Here is a 20,136-nt window from a genome sequence, read left to right on the forward strand (position 1 = left end):
GCTTTGCTCTTTTCATGTATTTCTAGTCTGTAGCATTAGATCCTAGGCTTACTGATATGTATACTTTAAATAACCTTGGATCAGGCCAGTGCTCAGTTTAACCAATGGTAAGTTTTGGATGCTATTAGGCCTGAAGAATGTTGGAAGGAAAGAATTGTATAGACACCACTTGTCTGTCCTTTTTGATATATAATGTCATTTTCTAATAGGTTAGGCCAAAATGGTTTGACCCTGGAAGAGATATTTTAACACTGGAGTTTACAAAATGTTTGGGAATGTTCCCCTCTCTAAGTTACCCTGGGGTAGATGCAGATGTCTTCAGTCTCTTCTGCGTTCTACTGGGACACAGCTGTGTGGTTGTGAATAGGTCTTGGTTTCCGTTACCTCATGTACAAGGGGTTAGACCTTGCTGAGGAAGCCAGCAACAGGGTGTAAGACCCTGAAAGCCGAGGGGTTTAGAAGAACTAGAAGGTATGCCACTGGTGAGTTTTTACATGCATGGCTAGAGCCAAGAGGCTGAGATTGAGCCTCATGCCCAAGAAGTGAGGATAAGCCTGAGTCAGAAACCCAACATCACTAGAATGGAGAAGGAGCGAGAGCAAAGGCAGAGGCAAACGAGGTGGGGTTATGCATGGGCAGGGTCTGAGGATGTACCCATCAAAAGGCCATGCCATTTTAGTGGCCGTTAGCCTTACAGTCTGCTGTTGAAAACTGAGGGAGTGGACTGATGCTCAGTGGGGACACCTGGCCCTTTAGTGAAAGAATCTAAGGCAAGATATACATTGTTGTCTTTCTTTATGCCTTTTGGTACCAAAAGCGCTAGGACACCTGTAATACTTCTGTATTCTACTTAACGCTTCCAGTGTTTATTAGAAATTTAGGCTAGCTCCATGAATTTCACTCTTCCAGTAGATTCTCCACAAAGGGAGAGACAATATCTGTGCTTGGTACAAAATAAGAGCTTACTAAATGTTTGTTGAGTGATTGAGTGATGGAAGGAGGGAGCAAATGGTTCTTTTGTTTCTTTTCCTCACTTAGGAACCACACTTAGCTTTTGAACTTTGCATGGAGAGGCTCTCACTGAGACGTGCCTTGAACCACGCTGTCTCCCACTTCTAGCCCTTCACACACGTGTTCCTTCCTACCTGGAAAATTCTTCCCTCTCCCCACTGACACTTACCTCTGCTCCCTCACAGACTAACTGCCCATCTACCTGACAGATTCTTTCTTTAGACATCTTAATGCCTTCAGTCTGGTTACTGGGAACTCTGAATGCCCAGGAACTCATTTTGTATTTTTATGATAATTTTGCACATTTCCAGTCTTGTTCATTATGGGTTGACTTTGCAGCTGAACTCTCAGAAGCAATCTTAATCTCCCCACCCTAAGGAAGCATCCCACTGCTGTCCCTGTGTCCTGGCCCGTGGTCTGTATCTCCTGAACATCCTCGTAGGAAACCTCCTGCAGCTACTTACTGGTTCCCTAGGGCTCTGCTTTTTTGAGCTCTGCATCTGTTTCTTATTTTTAAAAAATTTCTCAGTTTTTCTGTATTAAAAAAGAAGATAACAGACAAGACAAACACAGAGAACAGATATCTGAAATTCATTACACTCTGTTGCATGCACTAATTGCCCTTGCAGTGGTTTGTGAAAATCTTTTTATGAATGGACTTGAATATGCAAGTTAACAAGTGTAGGCTTTCAATTGATCAGATCAAGGTTAGAACCTCTGCTTTGCTCCTCCCTAGTGCTGTGGCTTCAAGTGAGTTAACCAAGCTTTCTGAGCCTCAGTGTTCTTCTCTAGCAAATGGGGTTATTGATAGTGTCCTTACCAGTCATGGGAACAGTTATAGTAACCTACATAAAAGTACTAGGCATAGTGCCTAGTGTATTACAAGGGCTCAATAAGCTGTCCTTAGTTTCCTTCGCTTTTCCTTTGTTTCCCCCACTTGTCTCAGATGGCCTGAAATTATCATCCTTATTTCTCAGGACATAAATCCTAATCCACAAGTAGAAGGACTTGACCAAGATCTTGGAATGCATTGGTAGAGGATTTTCAGGATCTTTTGTGTTCTGATTCTCAGATCTCTTTCTCTTGGGGGCCTGGGAAAACCTTGTGAACTTGATTATTTATTCAGTTCTTTCATGCTCCCCACATTGTCACGGCCGCGTTCAGACCATGTTATTGGCAAGTCTAACTGAAAGGGCAACTTAATATTGCCCTGTGTTGCATCATTGCATACATTATTTCAGTCTGTCATGGACCTGTCAGCAAGTCTTGATGAAGTACAGAGTCGATAGTAACAAGCCTGAAATCTGACAGCTTTTTCACAGAAGCAGCTCTAGTTGGTACAGTGGTATTGCTTCAGAAATAAGAGTAACCTTCTTGAGTCTCTTTGTTGATACAGTTAGCTATCCAGTCCAAATCATATCTCCCCAGGAGCTGTATCTTCAGAATGTTTTATGGCTTGGAAAAACAGAGGCATCATAGGCCTGAATGCACTGAAGGCTGCAGCCAGGAATATTTTGGTAATTTATCCCTGTGCTCAGTTCTAATTATTCTGTTATTCACTAGCTCATTTGTTCGTTCAGTTGAGACTCTCCAGGTTCTGCTTTCTCCAAGCAGAGAACAAAAGGTTTTTCTTGAAAGTGGGGGTCTTACAATATCAGTGCATAGAAAGAATGCAGTGGTGCTGACTGTGTTTTGTGTAAAATTTTGCTGGAGAAGTACGTGATAATGATCAGGCCTCTGGAACTCAGCAGGCATGTGCTTTTGATGTGTATCTTGCTCTGGGTAAAAGCAGGGAAGTCAGAAGTTCTTGTTCTTCCTAAGGCTCCTTCATGGTCTCAGAAGTGTGACTGGAATCTTGGTGACACTTTCCTATGTTTCTCCCAGAATTTGGAGGCTCCTACCTGCCTAGAAAAACTCTGAGATAGTGGGCTCACAGTAAATATTTTCTGAGTTAATGTGTTTTATAAGATGATGATAATTATAGCAGTTGCTGCTGTTGGTGATAAAAAAGGAACATTACTTATATTCTGTAATTTTACTCTTCCTAAGATGTGAATGATCTGGCTGTCCTGTCCTTTCTGTACCTTCTGCCCTCCCAACTGGCCTTAAGTTGTTTTTGTTGTTGTTCTGCTCAGATTCCCCCAAAATGAATATTCAGGGTATAAACCTGGCAGCCAAAAGTGCTGGGAGTTAAGTTGGGGAAATGATCATTAGGGCTGACTTGCAAGAAAGGCAGGTCCTTACTGTCTCTCTCTGTTCTTCTCAATATGCCCCTGCCCTTAGGTGGGCCTTGTCCCCCACTCTGTCTGAGGGTGAGCCGTAGCCTGCTGCCAGGGGGTGGGAGCAGTAGTACCCTGACTGCTCACGATGAGGACCCATGAAGGTTTAATTACTTCCCACCTGGCTTTCAACCATCCTGCTGTTTGTAGCCTTACTTCCTAGTCCAACTTTCAGAAATACCTGGTGCCACCACTTGCTAAGTTGGGTCTCTGCAGGGTAATTGTTGTGTTTCTGAATTTTCCCCGTGGTTTCTCAAGTGTTACCTTTCTAAGTCTACCCAGAGAGTTACTACTCATCTGCCTGTGCTTTCTGCCTTTCAGATTTTGGTGGTTGTCGTTTTCTCTCCTGTTTTCTTTGTCATTGTGGGTTTTTGCCTTTTTGAAATATTCTTACACTGCCATTTTTGGGAAATTTGTAAAGGGAGTAGAATTCAACATGTGTAGTCAATCTGGCATCTTTAACTGGAAGCCTCCCTTTGTTTTGCATTTTTCAAACAAGAAAGATGTGTTACAGATTTGGCATGTTTTTGTGTCTGGGGAAGTAGGTGATGGGAGGTATGTGATGTAGGCAAAATACATTTTCAAAAAGTTATCTTTGTTCTGTTGAGGTAGGCAGTCTCTACAAAGAACCCAGTGCTCTGTTACCCTTGGACTCTCCAGGAATCTAAGCTTTGTCTCTGCTAGGGCCTGCACAGAGAACATGGGCCTTATAATACAGTAAAAAGTGAATAGGAACCTGAAAGCTTTCTTCCATAACTGGCATATGGGGTTCTCATTCATTTACTCAGTAATCATGCACTGAGCCCTCAGAATTTGCCAGATAAGGCCTTGGCTGGTGTGGCTCAGTGGATTGAGTGCCAGCCTGTGAAGCAAAGGGTTGCTGGTTAGATTCCCAGTCAGGGCACATGCCTGGGTTGTGGGCCAGGTCCCCAGTAGGAGGCACGCAAGAGGCCACTCCACCTTGATGTTTCTCTCCCTCTCTATCCCTCCCTTCCATTCTCTGAAAAATAAATAAATAAATAAAATCTTTTAAAATTTTTTTGCCAGATAGGTGTTCTGCTTGATGCTAAGGGGTGACATAATGAATAAGGCAGATTTGGTCCCTGCTGTGGGAGGCCATGGCTGGCCCCAATATACTGGCATTCCCAGAAGGCCAGATGGATAATCAGGGAATGAAACAAAATGTAGTAACATTCTCTTATGCTGAGGCGATAGATCCTTTAATACCGTCTGGCTTTCCCACTAATACACACTTTTTCCTAAAATAGTATAAAATGGAGCAGGCCCACAGTTCTTTAGCCAACATGGGCCACTGAGGCCATAGAACCTATATAGGCAAACCTATATAAATGACAAGGGTGATCATACGTGACCACGTCCAATTATAGGTTCGTGAATCCTTGAGTTCTGTGCAGCGGTGTCCAACCTGTGGCCTGCAGGCTGCATGCAGCCCAGGGTGGCTATGAATGTGGCCCAACACAAAATCACAAATTTACTTAAAACATCAGGTGACTTTTTTGTAATTATATGTGGCAATGTAGTTAAGTGTGGGCCAAGACAATGCTGCTTCTTCCAGTGTGGCCCAGAGACGCCGAAAGGTTGGCCATCTCTGCTACAGTTTTTGCACTGCTTGTTTGTTAGTTCTCTGCTAAAACAATAACAAAAAAGAAATGTAACTTTGGTTGAGTTCAAGTTGCCATCTAACAAGTTATGATTTCTTCTTTAATGGACAAGACTTCCTGGTAAATTGACACTTTTATCATTATGTAACGTACCTATTTATCTCTGGTAACACTTCTTTCTGAAGTTTACTTAGCCTGATACTCATATAGCCGCACTTCTCCAGTTTTATTACTCGCATTTGCATGCTATATCTTTTTCCATCCTTTTATTATTTAACCTGACTTGTGCCTGTATATTCGGAATATGTTTCATGTAGACTGCAAGCATACAGTTGGACTTTATTTTTATCCAGCCTCATGATTTCTGCCTGTACTTTGAGGTTTTTAGGCCAATTATATTTAATAGTTGGGTTTTATTCGATCATTTTGCTATTTTTTTTGGCTCCACGTGTTTTATATAATTTTTCCCTTTTTCAGCCTTCTTCCAGACTATGGAAGTAATTTTTACTCTCCCATTTTATCTCCAAAATTGGTTTATTATTTTATCTTTTTGGTACTGGTTTCTCTAGTATTTATAATATACATCTTTAACTTATCACAGGTTACCTTAAAAATTTTTATATCCCATCACATGTTATATACTTTCATATCTCTTTATAATTTATGCTGTGATTATCATCCGTTTTATTTGTACATGTTAATAAAGCCTACAGCACATTGACTTTTTTCCTAAAGTCATCTACTACACTTTGAAGATGTTTTTAAATTTTAAAGAAATTTTAAAATGAAAGGACTTTATAGGTACTTAAATGCATAGGAAACTTTACATTTTTATTAGTTTTTGTAGACATGTCTGGATGGACAGAGGCATACCCCTCTAGAACTGAGAAGCCAACTGAAGTGGCAAAACTTCTACTCAAAGAAATAATCCCTAAGTTTGGACTTCCTGTCAGCACTCAAGTGATAAACATTAAAAAAATTAAAAATGAAAAATATGTTTTTAATGTAAATACTCACCTATTTACTGATTCTGATACTCTTCATTCCTTTGTATAGATTTCCATTTTCATTTAGTATTAGTTTCCTCCTCCTTGAAGAATTTTCTTTAACATTTCTTGCAATGCAGTTTTCTTGAAAATGACTTCTCTGTGTTTGTTTGAAAAAGTTTGTATTCTGCATTAATTGTTTAAAGATCTTTTTGTTGAGTGTAGACTTGTAGATTGATTTTTTCGTTTCAAGTATTTTCAGCATTTTAAATATGACATTCCCTTTCGTTTTAGGTTGCACTATTTTTGGTGAGAAGTCTGTGGACTTTTTGTCTTTATTCTTCTGTAATTTTCCTCTGCTTTAAAGACTTCTTTTTCACTGTAACCACCCCCCGCCCCCCGCCTTTGCCTGTGTTTATCCTTCCTTGGTGTCATTGAATTTGGCTTTGTGGGTTGATATATTTTATAACATTGAGAAAAAAATGGCTATCGTTTTTTCCAGTATTCATGATTGAATGTTGACTTTGTGAGTTTTATGTTGTTGGGTGTCTGGATTTTGTTATCTTTCTTTAAGGAGCTACTTTTTCCAGTAGGTGTTAATGTACTTTTGTCTTAGTTTTAGCCTGCTTTTTTTTTTTTTAAACTTTGTTAGAGCAGGATTAGAATAGCCTTTGCACTAGGAAATTGCAGTCACACTTGCAGGGTATATGTCTTTTAGGGTTTCCACTGAATGTCGGGAGTGATGGACGAGGACATTCCACTCTAATTTTAGTAACTCCAGTGATCCTCGGCTGTGTGTGAATTCTGAGGACTGTTCAGCTCATAGCTTTCCAGTCGCTCTTTACCAGGCACAGAGTGTCAGTGTCCACACCTGCATCTTAGTGGTCAACAGTGGTGGAGTGGGACTTTTGGGCAGAGTTTTGGGGCTCTCTTTCTGCACAGAGACCCCCTCTTTGGAAGCCTGTGCCACCGCAGCTGCTTATCACCTCAAATTCTCTAGATTCTGATCTTGGTCTCCGCAACTTCGAGAAGCTGCTGTGTTTTCCTTGGCATCCCTCTTTCTGCCTTGTGGTCTGGCATGTGCTTCTGGGCAGAGAGCCAGAGTGATGCTGGGGCTCACCTCATTTGTTTCCTTCTCTCAGGTCTTACCGCCCTGGACCGCCTTTTGTTCAAGGTCTGAAAACAGTTGTTTCATGGTTTTTTTCTTCCTACTTTTCTGCTTCAAGGCAGGGGTGTAAAATCCGTTATCTATTACTCCGTCATGGTTAGAAGCAGAAGGTTCTATTATTTCTACTTCAACAAGAGTTTCTATCTTGATGTAGCATTTAAGCTTCATCAGATACTTTTTATTCTTCAATATGAATTGATCATTTTTCTCTCCTTTAATAAAATACTGTGCTAGAATATATTCATAAATCTTCTATTATTAAAACAGTCTTGAATGTTGTTCATGATGTATTTTCCCCACATTTTTATATTAAATTTGTTCATGTCTTGTTTAGAATTTCTGTGCCCATATCCATAATATGAGAGTAGCTTCGTGTTTGTTTCGTTTACTGTTTTCTCTTGTTTTTTTTTGTAACATAGTTATATTAGCTTTGTAAATAACTTGAAAGGCATCCCTTCTTCTTCCAGACTCTGAAGTACTTTAGAGTGCTCTGTTCTGTGCACATTTATTAGAAATTTCTAGAACAGCCCTCTGGGCTTAAAGTTTTATATGAGGGGTGATTTTTACTACTGACCTACTTTCATAATGATTATAATTCTATTAAGGTTTCCTGTGTTTTCCTGAGTCAGTTTTGATCTGTTTTTCTAGTAAATTGTTTATTGCATGTAAATTTTAAAATTCACTGGCATAATGTTGCTCATGTAATCTTTATTTTTTTCTGTTAATGTCTACTTTATCTGTGGTTGTGTCTGCCATTTTCATTCAAAATGTTTTTTATTTTGGTCTTCACTCTCTCTTTTTTTTTCCTCAATTATGCCAGTTTTTCTGTTTCATAGAACACATTTTCACAGAACCATGTTTTGGCTTTGTTGATTTTCTAAATTTTATCTTATTATTTTATATCTTTATCTGATTTTCTCTTTACTACTTATAGATTTCTTTCAGTTTATTAATGTTTTTCATAATTTCTTAAACTAATTGCTTAGGGTATTCCTGTTCTGATATTTTCCTTTCCCAATAAAAGTTTTTAAAACCTAAATTTCTCTGTAAAACACCACTTTACCAATTTAATCTCTGCTTGTATTATAAAACATTCCCCTTCTCTCTCGCCTTATATGAATTGAGTTTGTTGATTATATTTGCACCCTTTAATACCTCAGCAGTGATATTGTATTTTTGGATTGATTACCTGTTAAAATTTTGAAAGTACAGTAAAATCTTTAAATATGTGTCTCCTTTTAAATGCTATTTTTTGGAGCTCTTTTTTAATATGTAAATATTTTATCTTATGCTGTCTGTTCCATAAAATCTATTAAGTGATGGTATTCTTCTTGGATTTGAGCATTTTACCATTGTAGAATATTCCTTTTGATTTGTTAATATTTTTGCTTTAGTATTCTACTTTGTCTGATACTTATATTGTTCTTTAAAATTTTTTTTGTTTGTATTTGTTACTTTTTCAATCTTTTTAAATAAAAACCTCTTTATCACATTTTTTTAAAAATTTGTATTGTAAACAGGATATAGCTTAATTTTAACCCCAGTGTAATTAATTATCAGTATCTTTTTACCAGCTGTGGGAATATGTTCATTCACATTTGGTATAGTAACTGAAATAATCGACTTTATTTCTTCTATACTATTTTTGTTTTCTGATTATATTACCTTACCCATTTTCCCTTTTCTTTTTATTTTAGTTTCTTTAGTTTCATCTCACTGACTTGTTAATTTTATTTTTTTTTAAGTACCTGTTTTTGGGGGAGGGGATTTTATTTATTTATTTTTAGAGAGAAGAGAAGGGAAAGAGATAAAGAGGTAGAGAAACACTGATCTGTGGTTGCCTTTCGCACACCCCCAACTGGGGACCTGGCCCACAACCCAGACGTGGTCCCTGACTGTGAGTAGAACCAGCAACCCTTTGGTTTCCAGGCCGGCACTCAGACCCCTGAGCCTCACCAGAAATGGCTGAGTTGTTCATTTTTCTTTATTCTCTTTTTGTTCCTTGTTATTTTGGCAGTTCTATAAGCTTTTTGTGTCTGTTAGTGACTACCTTCTCTATCCTTACAACCAACCTTAAACTTATATTCTGCCCAAACATACATATACATCCCCAAATATGTTTCCGCTGTACCAGTTTTTCAATCTCTGACTTTGAGGTTCTGCTTATATTTAACTTAATATTTTCAGTTCCAGGCTATTAGATTTTTTTCTTCTAATATAGCATGCCTGTTGTGTTTCAAGAAAATTTGATATTAGGAATTCCTGTTTACACTATCATCATCTATTAACAATAAAAATACAGTATTATATACAAAGAAACATAAAAAAATTTGAATATGTGTGTATATGTGTCTATATGTCTGTGTTCACACCATTGGTCCCTCTGGTCTTGATTTTGCCTATGTTGAGATAGTTGCTCTGAATCAATTATTTTTTGGTTACATCCTTTCTCAAGTACTGCCCTCAGAGAACATTTATGGGAAGTCTTCTTTTTGAATCCTTGCATGTTGAAAATATTTTCCTTTTTCCCTGACAGCTGAATAATATTTTGTCTGGGTATAGCATTCTTGGATCATTTTTCTTAATAGTCTATACATTGTTCCACTGTTTTCTACATTCCAGAGTCGTAGATGAGAATTCCTTAGCTAGTCTAAATCTCTTGCCTTTCTGAGTAACTTATTCTTTGTGTCTGAAACTTGTATAATTTAATTTTTTGTTTATTCTTGAAATTCAAGTACTTCCTGGATTCACTTCCTGGGTTTAATGAGTCTTTTAATCTGCAGGCTTAAATCTTGCTTCAGCTCAGTGGTTAAAAAAAAAATTCTTGTACTGTATTCCTTTAATTATAACAACTCCTTCATCTGGTTTTTCTTCTTCTTCTTTTTTTAAATAAAAATCCCTTCTGGAATTCCTGTTATTCTCATGGTAGGCTGCTGGATCTGCCCTCCAAGGCTCTTATTTCTTCCCTCACTATTTCTGTGTCTTTGCTGTGGGCAGTAGCATACTTCTTTTACTTAGAGAATTAGTGATCTTCCAGATCACTAATTTGATTTTCAAGAGTGTCAGTGATTTTTTATTTCTTATGCAGAAATTTAAGGTTTAAAATTTAAAATCATTGTTGCTAGTTAAGAAAAAAATTTGCATTCTTCTGATTTCTCATCATTTTCATTATTGATGTTCTCTTTCATTTTTTTGTCACTTCTACATCTGTGAGGCCTGCCTCTTGTAGATGCTCCAGTGATCTTCTCCCTGGTGAACTAGTCCCCCTAAGTTAGGTGTTGTTTTTGTTTTGCCTGTTCATTGATTTTTGTTCTTCTGAGGCTCATGTAGGTTCCTTTAGTCTTTTTGGCATTGGTAAATCTGCAAGCAGTACAGCAGTTGCTTTCCTGGCATTCTGGATGGCAGTGAACAAACCATACGTGGCCCCTTCTCCCTGGGTGGAAGCAGCACTCCTGTCCAGCTGGGGTGGGAGGTGGGGCAGGCAAACCCTTTGTTCTGCTACAGGTACCTTGTCTTTACTCACTGACAGCCTAGTGTTTTATACTTGCTCTCTCATAGAGATTTCTGGAGAACCTGTGGCCTCAGATGCACTTTCCCAATTTTGTGACTTCTGTTGCTTTTATACATCCGCATTACCTAAGAGTTGATTTAAAGAAACCCAAATAAAAAGGAACCTTGTAGTATCTCATTATTAGTCCTGATGGAAAATGGAGTTGCCAGAGGCATCTGCAACTGTAAAATTTTCTACCTCCTGGTCTTCGTCATCTTCCACTCCAAACACCCAACTTTCTGTGAGGACTGGCCCTTATTGGGGAAAAAAATCTACCTGGAGTCGTTATGCCTTAAGGTGTTGAGTTGTTTCACTATTGCTCTGTTACAAACCATAACTAATGTTCAGTAGTTTAAGACAATAATCATAGGTAGTCTATTTAGGCTGTGTGCTGCCGGGCAGTTCTTCTGGTCTCAGGTAGACTTACTCACTTGGGTTTTGGCTGCTTGGGGTGTCTGATTAGGCTGCTCTTGGCAGTCATTGCTCCTTTCTACTGATCTCTTCTCTTCCTCCTGGGACCAAAGGGCTGTCCTAGGCAGGATCTTCTCATGCTGATGCCATGAGTGAAGAAACACAAAATGCCTCTAGAGGCCTAGACTGGAAATAGGCATGCAGTTGCGTGGCCTCATTTTTTTTTGGCCTAATCCAGTCACATGACAGAATATAGAGTCTTGAAGCAGGAAAGGAGGTCCCGCCCACAGTGGCGGGGAGGCAAGAAGAGGAGAAGGTAAAGCACTACAGATGACGTGGCAAAGGGTGTGTGTGCATATGTGGAGAGCCATAGACTGGGGGCCTTAAACTCAACCTCCCTTAGCTGTTAAGAATGACAGTGCAGTATTTCCAATCTCTAATATCATCTCCAAGGAGAGAGCTGTGAGTTTAGTTTGGAGGTAGTAAGGAAACTTTTGCAGCTGGATCATAAGGGTGATTTGGAGTTTGTCAAGTAGACAAGGATGAGTGAAAGGAGCTATAATCAATTAAGACTTAAGGAGCAAAGGAAAGGCACAGAAATCTGTACATGAATGGGGCATTTTGGGAGTGAAGAGTTGTCCTACGTGATTTGATCATTAGGAAGTTTCCTTCCACATCATCCTTCCCTCCATAGTGTTGCTCTTTCCACGGAGCTCTCAGAACTTCCAAGGAGCTGGAATTTCAGACATTGGGCCTGGAGGAGTTAGCCTGCTGTATACTCTTCAGAACATGCTACCCAGATGGCTGCCTTCTCTATACCCCCTGAACAACTTATCTTGCATAAAGCAGGTGAAGGATTTAGCACATACTGGTGTGTATTAAGTTTCTACTGGCACTGTCAGTCCTTTAAAATATCCATATGTTTAGCTTAGCTCATCATGCTCTGCCATCTATGTGACATCTGAAAAAGAGTTCACTAGTGATAAATCAAATTTGTTTGCTTTCAGAATTTAGACCTCACAAAACATCATCTCCTCTGTAGAGCCCGTCTTGAAACTTCTTTTAGCTTTTCCTTTTACCAAGTCCAAACAGGCATTCCTGCTAAAGGTTCTCTTTTTTCTCTCTCCACTTGAGAACTTTTTGGCTATTTGTTAGTATGTGGTTTTAGTTATGACTGATCAGTTTCTGTGTCCTTAATTAAATTGTCAGCTTATACAAGAGCAGAGGATCAGGCCTTTTACATACCATTGTTTTCCCAGGGTCCAGCATAGTGCCAGGGTCATAGTAAGTGCATACTAAATATTTAATGAGTAAATGTGTGAACCCATGTGAATGGCTGCATGAGAGGCACCTACTTGGCTGTATGAGATACGTTTCTCTTTAAAACTGCATGAGCAACCTAGGTTTACCATTTACCTGTGGCAAGGTGGACAAAGCATTTTGTAGTGCTTCCATTCAGTCAGTATTCATTGTGGCTTGACATGTGGCTGAATGTGGACTAGGTACTAGTGATACAGAGATAATTAGGACTGATTTTGCTGTGAAGGAATTGCTGGTTGAGTGGGAGAGATAGAGAAGTGAATGGGCAAAGTTAGTTCCAATGGTAAGTAATTACCGTATTTTTAGGACTATAAGATGCACCGGACCATAAGATACACCTAGATTTTAGAGGAGGAAAATAGGAAAAAAAATTTTGAAGCAAAAAATATGGTAAAATATTTAATAACCTGTGACCTCACTCCACCACTGCCTCCCCCACCACAGTAAGCCAGGTACACTCAGACTATAAGATGCACCCCCATTTTCCTCCCAAATTTGGGGGGAAAAGTGTGTCTTATAGTCCAAAAAATATGGTAGATAAACATATCTTGGAACTTGAAGAAGATGCTTTGTACTCACCTTGCCTTCCATGAGTCTTCAGGCAAAGGGAATGCAAGCAGAGTCGTGAATTCTAACTAGGAGTTAGATGCATAACAGGGAAGAACATTATGGAAAGAATGCAGCAAAGAACTCAGTGCACAAGAAAGTCTGAATTCAAGGCCCACTGTGGGAAGCTTTAAGTACTTTGGTAGTACAGAAGGGAGCAGGCAAGGGTGGGAATGGCCAGAAGAAACTGGAAGCCATCAAGGTCATATCACAAAGGGCCTTTTAAGCCCTATGAAGAGTTGGACTTTTTCCTGAATATAGTAAGGAACAGCGAAAGGGTTTTAATCAGGGGTTGATAGCATCAGGTTTTATTTTATGAAGTTTGAGCACAACATGGAGAACATGTTGGAAGTCAGTGGGACTATAGGGAAGATAAATAATGAAGCAGTTAATTAAACAGTGTGGTAAGAGCTATGATAGAGGATACCTACCTGGGAACTCAGAGAAGGAGACCCACCCAGAACTGGGGACTCAGCCTAGGCAAAGGAGGTGTTTGAGTTACCAGGGTGAAGAAGCTGCTCCAAATAGGAGTATGGAAGGGGCATAAAATTGTGCAAGAATGTGATTTTTTTCAGAGAACTGCAAACAATACTTTATTGCCTGCATGTAGAAAATTAAAGGTGAATGGAAGGGAAATGAAGCTGGAGAGGAAAACACCTTCCAGCAGTCAAGTCTTCCTCCTATTAAATACCACTTTAGACTAGAGTGATGAATATAAATATATATAAATATATCTACACACACACACACACACATATATATACACACTCACACACCAGGCACTTTTTAAAACTTTTTTGTTATAGAGAATGTTGAACATGAACCAAACAGAATAGCATGACAAATACCATTTGCCTATCACTCAGCCCCACAGCCACCACCTCATGGCTGATTCTGTTGCATTCACTTCCCCTTCTCTTATGATTTTGAAGCAAATCCCAGATATTATATCATTTTATACATGAGTAGTCCAGCCTGCATCTGTAAATGATAAGAAGCCTGTTTTGAAATATAATGGCAATGACCAATATTATAGCTGAACTTTAATAATGCTCAATATCATCAAATAGCTAATCAGTGTTGTAATTTCTAATTATCTCACAAGTGTTGGGTATATATAAATATAAATAAACATACACATGTTTATATACACTGTTCAATCAAGATATAAATAAAGAGCTGAGACTCTTTTGAAAGTGAAAGAAAAGTACCCATTAACAGGTGTCAATGGACTTTTTGATCTAAACAGGTATGTGTAATTACCTAGTTTGGTTTTTTCTACTTCTTTAATGCTACTGAAGCAATCGGGGCAGGTATTTGGTAAAACATAAAAGAAGCCTCGCTCACTCATGGTATTGGTTCCACCTCTCTCCCATTTTCTTAGGTCTCTCTGTTCCCTGGTGTGCAAATGGACATACTCAGCAGAGAAAGGCTGGGACGACAGTTTCTGGAAGATGATTGGTTTGGAAGACTTGGTTGCAGATAATTACAGCAAAATAGGTAAAAAATAGAAAATCTGGAGAGTGATTATGTCTATGTATGTGTGAGGATATTGATGGTTTTTTTTAGTATAAATTAAAATATAGGAACATAGCCCTGTTTTAACAAGAGAAATGAGTTCAGATGGGTAGGCCATGGTTAGCAGGCCCTTACAGTGAAGCTTATAGGATCCGAGTGGAAATATGAAACTCTGCATTGAAGTATAGAATCTCAGACATTGGCCAAGACCGATGAAGATATTTGCATAGAGCCGGTGGGAATAGCATAAACAAGGGCTGAGGGGGGAGGTGTATGGGTTGTGTCCAGTCATTACAAGTAAAATGTTTTGTGAGTTAGGTTCAAGGAATCAGGCAAGGTCATGAACAGAAAAAAATAACTGAAGAGGTCAAAATGAGAAACATCAAGAATAAGACAGAAACTGGAACATGAGCCAGTGGTTGCTGACTAAGGCTCTCGGGTTTCAGACTTCCAGCTTTTTTCTGGCACTGACTGGATAAGTAAAGGTGCGGGTGACTAGTGGGGGTTACCTGGTGAAAAGAATTCAGATACAAGGTCCATGTAACAATAGCTGACATTTTAAAGTTTAAGGCTTACATGCTCATTTCACAGAAAGATGTTTATTTCCTGTAGTTACTGTTTACAGTTCCAGTAAGCTGTCATCAGGTAAGCAATTACACCTGATTCAATAGAAATACTTCTGTATTGCTTAGTGTTTTGGCCAGGAGGTTGTAAAAATAAAACTTAAAAGTGCAGTGGATTCAACAAGATAGAAGGTTATTTCCTTTTTATGTGATAGAATAGAGATAAGTGACTCTCAGGGCAGGTCTGCTATTCTGACAACACAGCCTCCAACTTTGGGTCCAAGATAGCTGCTACTCTGGTTCTCATCAGTTCCCAGCCCGTGAGGTGGAAGAATAAAAATAACCAGAGAAATCCATTCACATTCTCTTGGAGGGAGCATAATGTGGAAATGGGCCATTCCATTTCTGATCACATAAGCCTCCATTAGGCTGCAAGGGTGGCTGGGAAAGGTAGTCATTGGCTAGACAGCCATGTGTCCATTCGTGTGACCAACTGAGACTTGAGAGTTTAGCTTTATATATCGTTTGTCAGCTAGTAGTATCTGCTACAGGTTTGAACCACCCTTGATTACTGAATCACACAGTAGGTTATTTTAGTTCAACCTTTCTGTGGTGGAGTTCTCATGACATCTATGTTGAAGTTCAAGAATATAAAGATAGAGACATGAAGGATCCAAGTAGCACCTGTATTGCTGTGTTTTAGACAACATAACCTGGTTTCTGTGGTCTGTTTAACTACTAATAGATAAGTCTGGGGAAAGAATGAAGCCAGGGTAGTCTGCAGAAAGAGCCCCTTTTGAACTTTTGTGGCTCAGTTGAAACCATCTCAGGATCTGAACTGGTAGAGAAGAGGGAAGAGCTCAGGGCTAGTGGGAGAGGGGAGGAGGCAAAGCAGCCCTCATTAGTCATCGCTGCTTTCCAAGTCTTTTAGCAGGTGATTTATTTTATATATTTTTAAAATCTTGTTGGCCCTCACAAAACCTATTTGTATGTTATTTCCATTTTTCAGATGGGAAAACTAGGATTTAGTTCCATGTCTACTATTAAGTTGTAGACTCAGTATTAGAAACTGGGTCTCTGACTCCACTTTTGTGCCAAAGCACACTGTCTCCTTGGAATATACAAGATCGAGCGAACCGATACAGCTATTCAGTTGGCCTCCAGTGGGATTAGGCAGCAGTTCAATATTTAACACCCAAAGCCAACCTCAGCTACACTGGAATAAGTGCAAATATAGTTACATTACATATTGACTTGAACATATGAATTGCAGGGAACACAGCTCATGGGTCATTAGAGCTAAGGCATGGTCACTAAGTCCTCAGTCCCCAGTCTGGTGTTTTGGAGGCTACCCATGAGTTCCCTGCCTTGGTGAAGAACAGTCAGGACTAAGTGTCAAGGGAGAAGATCTCATCCTGTAATTAAGGGGTGCAGGCAAATTAGATCTTAAACACTGGACTAGGAGCTAGGGTAGTTGTAATTCTACCTCTTTGTGTGTTTAAGTATATTTTAGTTTTTGATGCTTCTCCTCCCTTCACACAAGATTAATGTTATTTTAATTTTTGTATTGTTAAACATTTTTATTGAGGTATAATAGGTATACAACATTCCACTGGTTTCAGGTGACATTTGTTTACATTGTGAAATGATCACTACATCATCAGTCACTATAAAAAGGTACAAATTAGCCCTGGCCAAAGGGCTTCAGTTGGTTGGAGCATTGCCCAATGTGCCAAGGTTGTGGGTATGGTCTCTGGGCAAGGCACATGCAAGAATCAACCAATAGATGTATAAATAAGTGGAACAAGAAATCGATGTTTCTTTCTCTCTCTCATCAATAAATAAAAATTGTTTGAAGTTACAAATTAATGTTTTTTTCTTATGATGAGAATTTTACTCACTACCACGACAACCTTCAAATATGCACCACAATACCATTAATTAGAATCATGTTGCACATAGCATCCCCATGGCCTACTCATTTCACACTGGAGGTCAGTACCTCCCCGCTCCCCCTGACAACTCCCTTTGACAACCACCACTCTGTTCTTAGTATCTATGAGTTTCACTTTGGGTATTTTTGTTTTGCTTTGACTTTTAGATTCCACGTGTTAGTAAGATTGTATGATCTTTATCTACCTCTGTATGACTTAATTTCACTAAGCATAATACCCTCCAGATTCATCTATGCTGTCACAAATGGCATGATTTTATTCTTTTTTAAGGTTGAGTAGTATTTCATATATCAGTATGCTTCATCTCTATCCATTCATTCATTCACTGATGGACACCTAAGTTGTTTCCATATGTTGGCTATTATAAATGATGCTGCAGTGAACATAGGGGTAAATACCTTTTTGAATTAGTGTTTAGTTTTCTTTGGATAAATATCCAGAAATGGAATTGCTGAATCTTATGGTAGTTCTATGTTTAATTTTTTGAGGAACCTCCATACTCTTTTCCACAGTGGCTGAGCCAATTTACATTCCCACCCCCAGTGCAGGAGGGTTCTCTTTTCTCCGTGTCCTCTCCAAGACTTGTTATCCCTTGTCTTTTTAATAATTGCTATTCTAACAGATATGAAGTGATATCTCACTGTGGTTTTGATTTGCATTTCCATGATAATTAGTGATGTTCACCATCTTTTCATGTGCCCATTAGCCATCTGTAGGTTTTCTTTGGAAAAATGTCTATCAGATCTTTTGCCTTTTTTTTTTTGCTAGTGAGCTCTGAGTTCTTTATATATTTTAGATATTAACTCCTTATTGAATATGCTGTGCAGATGTTTTCTTCTATCTATTGGTTGCCTTTTAATTTTGGTGATGGTTTCCTTTGCTTTGCAGAAGCTTTTTAGTTTGATTAGTATATTAGCTCTGCTAATAGGGCAATATCTACAGGAAATATTCATTAAAAGTCCATAATGTTAATTTAGCAGAAAATTTCCAGAGTAACTTTATTAGATTTTGTCTGTTAAGTTAATGGATTTTTAATGGCTGTCCTAGGGAGACATATCATTAACCAGCATATTGCCATACATGAATTAAAACTTACCCATTCGTCAAAATTAATTATGTGATGTTTCCGTTGATTTTCATTTCTGGTGACTTGAACTTGGAGTTTCAGTCTGAACCAAAAGTGGAAGATGCTAAGGAGGATGTTAAACTGTAAGTTGTGACTTTCAGAGACTCCTCTGAAAGCTACCTTCAGATATTCTTTAGCAGTTCTTGGAGCTATAAAAAAATGAATCTCGGAAGCCTCTCTATGAAGTGTTAAACATTTCCAGTGGACTCATTGCCCGTCAAGATGTGGGCAATGTAGTGCAAAACCTTTTAGCAGATTTGAGCAGAGCGTCGTGGATTTGAGCATTAATACAATTACCATAATTCGCTCCATGTGGAGCTTTTAGCCAAGTCTTTACCAGCCTTCCTGGACTCATGCAGTAAATAAATGCTTTCCCCGAAAACTGAACACCTCAGCAACTGATGGTCTTATGGAGGGATATTTTTGAAATAAATTATTTATACAGTGTAAGTTAAGGATCAAATGCAATATTTATATGGTACAGTTCAAGGACAGTAGAAGAATTTTTCATTGTTTTAAGTAACTACATGCAAGTTTTGAAACTAAATGTTACTACCTAACGCCTGCCTTTAAGGAGGTATTTGGATGATGTGGTTTGGGAACATTATAAAAATAAGGAAAAAACATTTTTTGAATCAAAGTAATACAGTTAAAACTATCCAAGTTGATTTAATGTTCAGGAATAATGAAGAAAACATAAACCCAGTGTTTTGTAGGGAATTATATATCCATAGTCCAATAAAATAGTCTGTATCAATAAATTTTGACCTTCAGTTCCATATGACTAATTCCCAGGTTACCTATCTAATCCTAAACATCTATCAAAAGCATACAGGAAGGAAGAGATCAGCAGGGAGAAAGGACCCTTAAGAAGACAAGCAACATCCCACCTGTTCTAATCGATTATCCAGGCTCACTTTCAGCATGCCATGGTTGCCTTTTTACTTCCTGGGAAAAGCACTTTAGTGTTTTATTGGGGTAGACCTCTTTGTGCAAACTCATGTGTACAACGTGGCTGAATTATAGAGTGATTATTGGCAGTACAGGAAGAGCTTTGTTATATAAAAGGGTTCAATGTGTTAGCTTATAGCTCATTCATTATTTGGGGTCAGGGAAGCCAGGCAAAGAAGAAACTTAAAGCCCAGGTAGAAGGAGTTAGTAATTGTTAAGTGAGAGGCAGAAATGAAGATAAAGTATATGTGAAGGAAGACAGTTCCTTAAGGGGAGGGAGGCTACATTTTTTTTAAATAGGTTTTTTCTCCCTCCCTCTATGAGACTGCATTTTTGACATCAGACACTGTGGGTACTGTCATCTGGCACAGAGTAGATGCTGAAGAAATATCTGTTCAATGAATGAATGAATATAGGTTTGGATGAAGGATTTGGTAAGCTCCTTTATGGCCTTAATTTTCTGTAATATATAATAGACTCTCCATAAACTGTTTTGAATTAAATGATAGTACTAGGTTACAGACGACGATTTCATTTTGTAAATTCAGTGTTTGTAGTCCTTTTTTCAGTAACATATTTGGCACTTAAGAAAGAACTCTTGTGGAAGACATACTCCAACCTAAATGATAGCTGCAGTCCAATCTTATTCCTATAGCAGATCTTGGAGACTTTTTTGTGACAGGAAATATTATAGACTCCTCTCACAGGAAATTAAACAAACAAACAAAACCAAGAACAAAACTTAATTTAGGAAGATTGGAAATATTGCTTTTCTACAGAGTAAAATAAATCCTGTAGTTAACTAAGGCTGTGTTTTAAATATTTTTGTTTTATAGGCTTAAAATTGTAGGTAGAGTGTGTGATGAGGACATAGATGCGCTGATACTCACTCCTCTTCCACTCTGACGTCCAACCAATTGGGAACAGTTCACAGAACCACCTGAAGCAAACTGAGTATTGGCTTTGGTTACACTGAATTAAAGGGAGGGAGGGAGGAACCTGGCTGGACCTTGGGATCTGCATGACACTAACTTAATACACTCCTTGGCATGCCAAGGGGCTGGGACAAA

General features: G+C 38.6%; 1 protein-coding gene across 11 annotated transcripts in view; it reads left to right on the forward strand.

Moving 5' to 3' along the window:
- The window catches only part of FGGY (FGGY carbohydrate kinase domain containing), a 390,193-nt gene that overhangs the window by 136,870 nt on the left and 233,187 nt on the right, over positions 1-20,136 (forward strand). For all 11 annotated transcript variants that reach the window (XM_028513518.2, XM_036026185.1, XM_036026179.1 and 8 more), the window contains one exon: positions 14,338-14,453. In XM_028513518.2, the coding sequence (XP_028369319.1) occupies positions 14,338-14,453 (116 nt within the window). The remainder of the gene's footprint in view (positions 1-14,337; positions 14,454-20,136) is intronic.

The sequence above is a fragment of the Phyllostomus discolor genome, chromosome 5 (assembly GCF_004126475.2).
Source record: "Phyllostomus discolor isolate MPI-MPIP mPhyDis1 chromosome 5, mPhyDis1.pri.v3, whole genome shotgun sequence".
Taxonomy (NCBI): domain Eukaryota; kingdom Metazoa; phylum Chordata; class Mammalia; order Chiroptera; family Phyllostomidae; genus Phyllostomus; species Phyllostomus discolor.